Genomic DNA, 11,782 nt, shown 5'->3' with positions numbered 1-11,782 from the left:
CCAATAAAAGAAAGTCATTGGGTGAATGTAAAGGAGATTTGGGTCTAGTAGCTTGGTGTTGATTCTTGAATGTCGAGAACATTGGGCGGTTTAATGATTTAAATAACATTTTTTAAAAATTAATTATCAAAATAAAGTAAAAATTAAATTAATCTTCTGTCTGGAGTAAATTTTTGCCATGTCACTCTATATTTGTTATAAAAGTTAAACAAAATTAATTTTTTTTTATTTTTTATTTAATTATTTCATTTGAAAGAGGGACAAAATACTTTACGGATTAACACGTGTTACTAATTTCATATAAAACCAAAACGAAATTATAGGATCTTGACATGTATCTAAATCTCGTTAAATTCGTCTCAATTTGGCCAAAATCATAGGATTTCAACACGTGTCAAAATCTTATTAAATTTGTCTACATTTAAGATGAAATGCCTTTTAACCACTGGTCAATGAGCTTCCTATGCACCCAAATATCCAACCAAATTTTAATATATAATGTATGCGGATGCGGATCCAAATTGAAGTGTAAAAACGGTTCTTGAACTTTCAAAGACATGAAGAATATTAAGGTTAATAAATTTTGAATATTTTTTGAGTTTTTTTGTTATTGATAAATTATTAAAATTATAATTTTTTAATTACTAAAATAAATAGAGGTAGTTAAAATTTATGAATATTTAGTAAATATATTTTTGTGTATGTTGAAATTAAAAATTATTTATATATTGTTAAAAAAAATATAGAAATTAGTAGATAGTTAATATTAACTTGTGTAATAAATAAAAATGATGTTATATTTGTTGTGAATATTTATTTTATATATGTAAAATACGTATAAAAAAATATAATTTTTTTATAATATAAAATGATGTGAAATGTAGTAGTATGTTTGTGTATGTTAATAATAATTTAAATTAATTATTTATATAAATAAGTATAACTATAATTAATTATTTATATCAATATTTTGTGTATATTAATTACAATTAATTAAGATATCAACTTAAATACACAAAATATCAATAATCTATGAAAAATAACATGGTCAAAATTTAAAATTTTAACATTAATTATACAAAAAAAAAGTTAATAACATAGATCGACTATAATACAATAATATGTTATTACATAATCACGGTTCTGCAATGGATTAAGAACAAAACGACCTTACTCACTCAAATCGCTCAAACAAATAAGAAAAAGTACTGTTGTGTGAATGAGAAAATGGCAATGACTTTCGTTTTCGAACCAAAGAGGGAAGAGGGTTTCGGAGTGCCCGTTGTCTCCACCAACATGTGGACCAATAAGCGCCTTTCATCTTTGATTTAGATGAAATAATGATTTCATCTAAATCAGAGACAAAAGTCATTTATTGGTCCACGTGTCACTGAAGAGGCAAAATAAAATTTAAATTCTTCTAATTTTTTGTATTTTTTACATATTAATTATGTGACATGTGTCAAAATTTCACTAATTTTGTTCCTATTTTAGATAAAAAAATTAATTTTATTTAACTTTCATACAAAATATGGACTGATATGACAAAAATTTGTCCTAGACAGGAAATAAGTTTTTTTTTAAAAATTTATTTTGGTAATTAATTTTTAAAAAAGTATTATTTAAATCATTTAGCCACATTGGGCAGCATGAATTCTTTAGTTAGTGATAAATTTAATCAATGCATTAATAACATTAAATATTGCAATTATAAAAAAAAAATTAATGTTTCTCACTTTCTTATTATGCGTCCTTAAATACATACTTAGAAAAATTGATATACTTATTTAAAATTTTTAATAAATATTTATTTTATAATTCTTTAACTAGTATTTTAAGAACATTAATTAGGCAAACTTAAACAAACACATGAATAATAATTTTGGGACAGCATCATGTACCAAGTTTCATAATGAACTCAATTTATTCAACGCATGTCTTACATTTCTAAATGTCCCAGCATTAGTTTAACCACAAAAGTCATAGTCAGGTCATAAAGTTTAAATCGAGATCAACATGTATTAAAGACATTTTCCACAACCAATTTCTCAAGTCAAAATCGTGTTTTACAAAGTATGCATGGGTTTTAAAAAATTTCTACATTGAGAACTAGGGACACATGAACAAAGGTAAATTTAAACGTAAACATGCATAACTTTAGGAATTAGATATGCAAATAAATAAATTGGGATTTTTTAGATATGATAACTTTTTTTTCTTCGAAATCAAGAAAAACGTACACAGACACTAAAATGAAATATACATAATAAGAAAGATCCGAATCCTCTACAATTTAACACAAGCTACAGCCTTCAGTATAATTTCATTTAAATAAATTTAAGTTTGTTTACGTAAAATTAACAAATAATGATTTTCACTTAAGTTTTAAAAATTCATTGAAAGTAAAGATTAAAAATTTTGCTTGAACCGAAAAAAAGATAAAAGGAAGAAGTAAGAGGAAAAAAGGAAAAAGAGAAGACGGGTGAGAGAGAGAGCAGAGAGGGGCCAAGTAGGGTGAGGGAAAAGAGTGGAGGAGTACAGGAGGGAAAAGAGGAAGACTGGGTGAGCAAGAGAGAGGGAGAGAAGGGGAGGGACTAAGTGGTAGACGGAGAGGGAGATGAAAGTGCAGAAGAGAAAGGGCAGGAGAGGAGGAAAACACACTACAAACTGCTTCAGTTTATGCCAACACTGCAAACAATCTGTTTCCTAATAAAATTAGATCTTCTCTTTAGACTCCACCCACTATGCTTGCGTTTTCCAACAACCTTCACAAATTACCATGCAACTTTATTAAATAACACCATGATCTCGCTTTCCACTTCTTTTGGATGGTTCACATAAATCCATCTTAGAATTTGTAAAGAGCCTCTCATAGTTAAAAGAGAATAAGAAAAAGAAAATTCCATCTCTCACAATTTGAGTGTTACAACAGGCTGATAAACTATAATACGTATTTCTATTAAATTAGGGGTGATCCTTCAGTATTGATACAAAAAATCGTCTGGTACTCGTTCACCTTCGAGGAGAAACAAGGTTCCCTTGTAACTTTCACATCTTGTGTTAAAATGAAAATATGTACAATATTGACTAGAATTCTAAGGATGCATAAGCATGAGGAGATTGCCTTCTAAAAGTCTAACCTTTAAAATTTGAATTGTGAATATCACTTGTGACCAAAAACATTACATACACTCTAAATGGATGGGGCAAAGGAAGGAAGAAATATATATTAATGCTCCTACAAAACTTTAACAGCGGGTAGGTTGCCACCGAGTTGAGCATGACTTGGTAAATAAATATGGAGATTCTGAAAATGTGCTCAACCGGAAGCAGAAGCAGCACTCCGTTTATCAAATTCCTCTTGCTCTTCCTTGGCAAACTCTTCAATCAATTCACGCTGTCTCTGCGTCAGATTTCTGTAATAACATTTCAAATGCAGGCATCTTATATTTTCAGCATTCATCATAAAACCAAAGGATTGTGTATTGAGTGAGCAGTTTATAAGCGACACTAAAAAATATCGAACAAGACACTCACGTTGGGATGTTGACATTAAAATGAACATATTGATCCCCAAATGTGTAAGAATTTTTTGTCTTGATCCCTGTTAAAAGAACAAACGAGATAAGATTGGTGCAAGAAATGAGCTTACCCTTGCAACTTCTAAAAATCCATACAGCAACATGTTCCAACATTCCAATTATATTTTCCTCGCAATGGTTTCAATGAAGTAATAAAAATTCTCAATTTCCCCAAATGGTATCAACTAGCTTACCTTTCTTTTTCAAAACCACTTTCTGACCAGGTTGGGTGCCCGGGCGAACCTGCCAAACAGGACTCATAACTCAAACGTCCCCAATTACTGGAAGTGCCATAAGAAATATTATGGATTGCAATAGCAATAGCATTACTAACCTTTAAAACAACATCTCCAGAAAGAGTCGGCACTTGAATGGTTCCCCCCAAAATTGCCTGAAACACACGGATAAACAAATTGCCAGTATTAGTTTTACAACTAAAATCACTAAATGCAACATAAACAATGAACATGTTTGAGATCCAAATTATTATGACAGTAAACTTTCAGCACCAATCACAGACCCCATCACCGCTGCTGCTAAATTAAAAATTGAAATAACACTACAATCAATTTTCCCAGATGGTGGCAAACAAATATATGCCATAAAAACTTGATCTAGTAGTTCCAAATGTGGTTCTTAATTACATCAACAAAGACGCCGCCCCAAAAGGTTATACCTCAGTTGTAGATGTTTCAACTTCATTTAGAATGAAGGGCAAAGCAGGTCAACCCATCCCCCCAGCAACCCACCAAAAATGGGTCGGGTTCAACCTAGCCTCATTTTTAAAAATGATTTGAAGGTAACCGGCAGGTTGACCCACTTAAGAATTTAAAAAAAAAAAAGACATAATAAATTTCAAAAAATAAACCTTAAATCTCACCTAAATAAATGAGCAATTTAATTGATGTAACAATTTAATTTTGTCATTAAATATAATTTTGGATACAAAAATTAAGAAATAAAAAAAGAAAATCTTAATTTAAAAAAATTTTAGATATAAAATTTAAAAAGCCAACCTGATATGTCTAACCTGCCCTATATCATTGGCGGATTTTGACCTCCCAATCCAACCTCTATTCGGAGCATTGCAAGTAGTTGCAGAGTAACAATTTTAGTCAACTCACTTCTTTTTAGCAATGTTTTAAGAACCAGACCAGTCATTGAACCAGTAGAGGTACTGATTCAAGGTTCAACCATGGTCAAACTAGTGATAACTATATATTTTTAATATTATATACTATATTAAATAATAAATTAACATAATATTAAGAAACTAAGACAAATTAAATTTTAAATTAATATAAAATGATTACATATATGTTTTGTGCAAGAAAAAATCAATAAAGAAAAGATAAATGATAAAAATCTGTCTCTCTGACTCTATAATTTGTCATTAATTTTTTTGTTAAAAAGAATATTTTTTTAAAATTAAAAAAAAAAATGTTAAAAGTTAGACACTGGTCAGTTCAAACTGGCTTTTACAACCAGTTTTCACTAGTTTTGGACTAGTTCAACCAGTTTTTGGTTAGTTCTCACTGGTTCAGAAATCAGTCGGTTTTCTGGGTTGAACAGACTGGATGACTAACTGGTTCCCGTTTCAACCAGTCAAACCATCTGGTCTAGTTTTCAAAACAATGCTTTATAGAGTAAACTGGCATTCAGTACAGTTTGAAATCAATTTAGGTAGCTAAAAGAAAAATGATGTCCATTCAGTCCAGTCCATTTCCTCAATCATAGATAATTGACATCAATTTATTTCCTTAATAATAGGAAATTACATGAATTTAGTCCCTCAAAGAGATGTCACTTTCCATAACTGGGGGACTAATTGATGTCAACTATCTTTAACAAACCAAAGAGATACGAACCTGCACTCTCTTGGCAACCATAATGGATGTGTATTATTTCTTTAATCTAAACTAACTACAAAGAACTATAAATTAATGCCCCAATTGAACACAGACAAAAGTGGATCATAAAAACGCTCATCCAGATAACCACAAATATTGCCCAAGATTTTCTTCATCATAGATCATTTACCTGAGTGATACTTAAAACAGCATCTACATGAATATTGGATCCTTCTCTGCGAAAAACAGGATCTTCTCTAACCTACAAAAAGAAGGAAAGGAATTCAAATCTTGGGCTTAAAAAGTATTAAAAAAGTGACTTTCAACATTCAAGCTGTACCTTGACAGTAACATAAAGATCACCAGGATGATCTCCATCAGGATCTGCTCCCCCACTTCTATAAACCTTTATTGTCTCATTGCTGTCTATCCCTGAAAATGTCAAAAACATAAATCAGTCAACCTTTATTATAGCTTGACCTAAGAAATAACATGAGGAATGAATATGGACACTAATCAAACTTTTCAACTTCAGCACCCTATTAAATATTTAGGGTTTCCCTACAATAAGGCATTTAGGTATCATCTTTCTCTAGAGGAATGGGCTTGCATAGTTTATATAGCAAATCAACAAAGAACTGTTCATATGATATTCTCTTTGTACGCTAGATAGGTCTTCATGTGCCATTTGAACATGGCTTACGTAACAAGTAACAACAGCACGTCCTTAAAAAATTGAAATGATGATTACCAGGCATAATATCCAACTTGACTGACTTTGTCCCTCTGATAACCTTTGCACCCCTGCAAGACTTGCAGTAATTCTGATAGTACCAACAAAAGATGAAAAGTTACAAATATATTCCCACAATTTTATAATTGGTATGAAAGATCATCAGTTATAAGTTGCATATAGTGAACATAGTGTCATTCATTGAAAATGTATACTTCACTGAAAAAAGGGGGAGTGGAAGAACTACTTTAGAATATAAGAACAACAATATGCATGTTAATCACATGATACCATCAATCATCATATTTGAATTTTGAAGTTCAGAACTCTAGTACAACGTACTAAAAAAAGTTAAATATCACAAAAGAAAAAAGACTATTTGTACCATACCGATACAATTTTTCCAGTTCCCTTACAGGTACCACAAGTACTCTCCATTCTGAATATGCCGGCTTGTACAAATATCTGAAAACGTCTCAATTATCAATTTAACAACACTTCACAAACTTAAAACATTAAAAAATAAATAAATTAATTTCAAGACAATACTGACCACGCCTGACCCTTTACATCGCTTACAAGTTTCAGGTCTTGTACCAGGAGGAACACCACTCCCACCTGCAATAGTTCAGTAAGCAAGAGAGACTTGTCACTAAGAAATTCATTTGCAGCAGCAATGACTTCACAAAATACAAACCAAACTGAATTCAATACAGTAGTGACAGATGACACTTCATAGCTTATTAATGAGCATACCACAACTATTGCAAAGCACATCTGTTTGAAATGTCAAATTTTTGGTGCATCCTTGGACAGCTTCCATAAAAGATAGTTCAATGAAAGTCTGTGAAAAAGATATTATTGAGATGCATTTGGTTAAACAACTCTTTAGCATAATTAATGGGTCCGAATATGAAGAAAGAAAAAAACCTTCACATCCTCTCCACCAATATTCTGATGAAAGAAGCTTTTGACAAAATCCTGATCACCATTGAGGGAAATGAGAAAGCCATATTAGATTTAAAAAATGGATTAAACTTCACAGAAAATTAGAAGCATTTATATACAATAAAAGTCTACATAATTAGTAAAAGGCAAACTCCAGGTGATATAATGTAAAGTGCAACTAAGCCAAATATATATCAGTTTACAATTGAAGATGAGAAACTGATGCATAACCAAACATAGTTTCAGTATAATTTACATAGATATTTAATACATCATTTCATCTTTAGATTTAATTAATAATTGAGATGGATGTATGATTGCAGAAAATTCACTTTTAACAATTGAAATGATATAAAAATGAACATTTCTTACGAGTATGAAGTACGAATGTAATTCCTTAGAACTTTCCTAATAGACATTATTAATAAAACAAAGGGAAGAAACAACTAAGTCCTTACATGATCACGGAATATCTGCTCGAAAGGATTGAAGCCACCCTCACCTCCAAAACCAGTGCTTTGTTGGTTTACATAGGCATCATGGCCAATCTACATATTAATGTTAAAGTTGAACAAGGTTACAGATACGTTGGAGAAATCAATAATGCACTCGAAACAAATTAAATACCATTTAACCATGAAACATGCACAATTGCACATACAAATGAAGCATGAGTTGTACTTCAACATTGGCACACACAAGCCTACATTCTTACCCACACGTAGGTGCAATGTTGTTATTGAACATAAAAGTGTATTATACCTTTAAGCAGAGTTTTCTGTCCTCTGAAGAAAGGGGGGAATGTCAACTTAGAAAGACACAGACCAATACAGAAGCAAAAGTAAACTGGCAGTGAAAAATTGCAGCCAGGAAAATTTTATGAAAATGATATTATGATTTGTTTCACATGATATTAACAATGCAAAAACTGCAAAAGACTGTGCTTTTAACAATATTACCAATGTACATACCAGGGATAAGAGACCACCCTCAGTATGATCCCACGTAAAGGACAAATGTTTTAGGTTCCCCCAACCCTTTCTTCCATTTTCTTTCTTTCATAAGTGTCCTTACTCCTTACACAAATTTCTAGTTCCCCATGAAACATAAGTCTTCTATTTAAATCTTACTATTCCCTCCATTTTTTATTGCACAATATAATATCATGCATTAAAATTCATGTAAATTGTAAATTTAGCCTAATTTAATGAAAAAAATTTATTGGCAAAATTTTCAACAAAGGGACTAAAAAAGTAGCTGGGAAGGTGCTAAACCTGATCATACTGTTGACGCCTTTCCTCATCCTTCAAAACCTACCACACAAGAAAAGGACAATAAACCAGCACTCAGTTAATTTGGGATATGAAAATTTAAAATAGACCTCTGGCTCTGTGTTGAAAATAGAAACAAAAAACCAAAACAGCAAGAGTCCACCTCGTATGCAATTGAAACTTCTTGAAACTTCTTTTCAGCCTCAGGATCATCTTTGTTTGTATCTGGATGGAGCTGTTTTGCAAGCTGCAGATGTGAAGAGAAACTAAGTGACAATATAAAAGGAGAAATACATAATTATTTTAGAAAGATAATTCATACACTGGCCAACCCTATTTGATGACTTCATGTCAAGGTAGAAAGAATGGTGAATGTAAGGGGGAGGGGAACTAAAACACTATCAAAATTATGATGCAAAGGACATGACTGTGCAGACATCGATACAATACAATATTGTATATTCTGACAATCCAAACATATACAATACATCTCCATAATATAAAATGTAGATAAGCGATTGCATATTAAACAATGTTTAGAGGTTAAATTGACATAAACTTTTCTTATCCAAAAGCTTGTGAAATGTCACCTTATTCACTTATTAAAAAGAAAATGATTAGTTCACTTAACATGTAGAGACCTTATGAATTGATAAAGTTTAACCAGAAAATAGGTCAGATAATTAATAAACGCATATTTCAGAGCCTAAACTTGTGTATACTGACAATGCTTAGGAAAAACATACCCCATAGTAAGCTTTCTTTATTTCAGCAGAACTTGCATTCTTACTCACACCAAGAACATCATAATAGTCTCTTGCCAACGATGCTGTAAAAGAGTATTGGGCGAAATAAATAAGTCAACAAGTATACGTAAGGAAGCTAGGAGGGAATTGAATGAAAGGTACAAGAACTTCAAGCTCCTTCTACCACCATAATCAAAAGAAAATGGTAAGCAACATGCAAGCAATAAATAACAAAAACCAATTCTCAAGCACAAGGGCATGTGATTCGATAAATAGAACAAAGGCAGGCATGGCAGGATTTAATAACTCATACCCGAGCCATGAATTGATCTAGATGACCCCCAATATGTATTAGCCGCTCCCAATAGCAACCATTTCTTCAAATTAACGCTATCTACAAAAGCAAATGGTTAAGGGGGAAGAGGTAAGCAGAAACAACAATTGAAATTTATATCGTTAAAAAACGAAAACACTTCAAATTAAATTCAAAATTGCAAGGAAAAGGACCAATAGTTATTTCATACTTGTAAAAAATAACCATACAACCAAATTACAAAACACAAATTGAAAATATTAAAATTAAGAGAGAGAAATAGATAATGGCTCATTTAACACATACCATTCAGTGCACAACTATCAATAACTCTGGATGGATTGCCAGGCGTTGAATTCAATGTCCTATAACCCCTTTGGAACACAGCTTGATATACCTGCAAAATAAAAATTCCCAAAAAATTTCGAAATCACATTTTGACGGAAAAATTCTGAAGAGAAAGAAAAAAAAAAAGAAGAATCGAGAGAGATGTTTACGCAGTCGTTGGCGTCACAGAGAGATCGACGTGCAAGGCGATTAAAGAGGGTGACGCCATAGGAGCGAACCATTTGAGTGTTGTGAATGAGAAGCTACGAAGCTTTGGAAGGGGATTATGGTTTTAGGAATTGGGATGTGTAATTAAACCCTAGATAAACCCTAATTTGAGGAATTGGAAGGTTCTAGTAGGACCCAGAGCAAAGGCAAAAAAGAACAGAGTGACGGTGTTTCAACGGGCCAATGTTGTGAGAGACAAACTGCTCCTACGGTACTGGAACTCTCTCTAATGCGTGTGGTTCACGTCCTTCACAAGTGTTTCCCTCAGCATTCACCTATTTTTATTTTATTTTTTTCTTACAAATAAATTTTAAATTTCCTGTTTCAAAAAATTTCATTGCAGACACAACACACAAACCGTTAAAATAAAGCTATTTCTTTTTTAAGAGTAATGCTAAATTCTCAAAGCTATTTCTTTCGGTTTATAAATCTTTTTATTTATATAGAACTGGCACGTTTCTTTTAAAAAAATAAATAAAATTTAATTAAAGTGTTTCAAATATACATGTCATATGTAAGATAATTTGTAGATTAAAATAATAAAAAATATAGCAACTTTTATTTTTAAAGGATTTTTTAAGACTTCAAAATTTTGTGCGTGTTTTTTTTTTTTTTTTTAAAGATCATACATAACTTTTTATAAGAAACAACCGTACTTAAATTAGATATTAAAATGATTAATTTTTTAAATAACTTTTAAAGAAACTATGAAAGTAATAATTATTTTCTGGAAAATATGCTAATTCTTAAACACTCGTTAATATTGATGATCTTAATCGCGTGATGATTGATAATCTTCAATCTAGTGCATAATTAATTGTTTTAAGAATGACTAAAATTGGTTTTATATCGAGGGTGACATGCGTTTTTTTTAAATAATTTTTATAACTGTAAATTTTTAGATTTTATGATTTATAATATTCAATAATTTGATATTAGAAATTATTATACAATTAAAAAATAATAATATATTTTCTAAAAATTATTTTTTTTTCTCGTAAATATTCATTCGACGTCAATTTCACTTTTCAAAGGTTCGGGATTTTAAGAAACTAGTTTAATGATTAAAAATAATTATTTTATAACTTTTAATATTCAGGAAACTTAATTGATATCACAAAAATTTAAAATATCAGTATAAAATATCACAATAATAATAATATATTGAAAGAATTAAATTAAAATTTAGTATAAAAAATCAAGTATTAGAGTTTAAATTATAGTTTTCTGTATCATTATATTTCCTAGCATTACGAATATTATAAAATAAGAAAGAAACATTAAATATATAAAAATAAGATAAAAATATTTACACGTCTTAAAATAACATATATTTCATAACACACACTCAAAACTTATGATAATTAATAATAAGAGATTGGTTGTAAGAGAAGCAGACATGAAACCCACTTAACCCCAGTTAAATCCTTTACAAAGAATGAAATAGTTGAGAATAGACTAGACAACAGAGAGCTGTGATATATATTAATATTTTTTTTCTTATATTTTTTAATTTTTAATAAATTTTAACAAATATTTAAAAGTGTCTTTGAAAAACTGTTACTGGTATTTCTTATGTGAAGATTATTTATATATTACCTACATAAAAGGTAATAGAGTAAGTTTTCAGAATTTATATTTAAGTTTTTTTATAATACTATTAATTAAATTATAAAAAAATACACTTCTAGCTGGGGGAGACTGAAAACGTTATTTTCATTTATTTTAAAAAAATACATAATTATTAATTACCCACTTGTAAATTATTTGATTTTACTTTAATTA

At 30.3% G+C, this 11,782-nt stretch overlaps 1 protein-coding gene across 1 annotated transcript in view; it reads right to left on the bottom strand.

Annotated features, from left to right (window-relative positions):
- Positions 1–2,938: 2,938 nt before the first annotated feature.
- The window catches only part of LOC113862599 (chaperone protein dnaJ GFA2, mitochondrial-like), a 28,860-nt gene continuing 20,016 nt past the window's right edge, over positions 2,939–11,782 (bottom strand). Inside the window, exons 3-20 of the mRNA XM_027495679.1 lie at positions 9,940–10,244; positions 9,749–9,839; positions 9,443–9,523; positions 9,130–9,212; positions 8,547–8,630; positions 8,387–8,425; positions 7,571–7,660; positions 7,095–7,145; positions 6,921–7,008; positions 6,718–6,782; positions 6,555–6,629; positions 6,183–6,255; positions 5,772–5,863; positions 5,622–5,693; positions 3,916–3,972; positions 3,776–3,824; positions 3,538–3,604; positions 2,939–3,416 (exon numbers count right to left, since the gene is read on the bottom strand). Coding sequence (XP_027351480.1) covers positions 3,320–3,416; positions 3,538–3,604; positions 3,776–3,824; positions 3,916–3,972; positions 5,622–5,693; positions 5,772–5,863; positions 6,183–6,255; positions 6,555–6,629; positions 6,718–6,782; positions 6,921–7,008; positions 7,095–7,145; positions 7,571–7,660; positions 8,387–8,425; positions 8,547–8,630; positions 9,130–9,212; positions 9,443–9,523; positions 9,749–9,839; positions 9,940–10,011 — 1,326 coding nt within the window. The 5' untranslated portion in view covers positions 10,012–10,244 and the 3' untranslated portion in view covers positions 2,939–3,319. The remainder of the gene's footprint in view (positions 3,417–3,537; positions 3,605–3,775; positions 3,825–3,915; positions 3,973–5,621; positions 5,694–5,771; positions 5,864–6,182; positions 6,256–6,554; positions 6,630–6,717; positions 6,783–6,920; positions 7,009–7,094; positions 7,146–7,570; positions 7,661–8,386; positions 8,426–8,546; positions 8,631–9,129; positions 9,213–9,442; positions 9,524–9,748; positions 9,840–9,939; positions 10,245–11,782) is intronic.

The sequence above is a fragment of the Abrus precatorius genome, unplaced genomic scaffold, assembly GCF_003935025.1.
Source record: "Abrus precatorius isolate BTA unplaced genomic scaffold, Abrus_2018 Scaffold10, whole genome shotgun sequence".
Taxonomy (NCBI): Eukaryota; Viridiplantae; Streptophyta; class Magnoliopsida; order Fabales; family Fabaceae; genus Abrus; species Abrus precatorius.
Note: the sequence above shows the minus strand (reverse complement) of the source record. Positions and strands in the feature narration are given on the sequence as shown.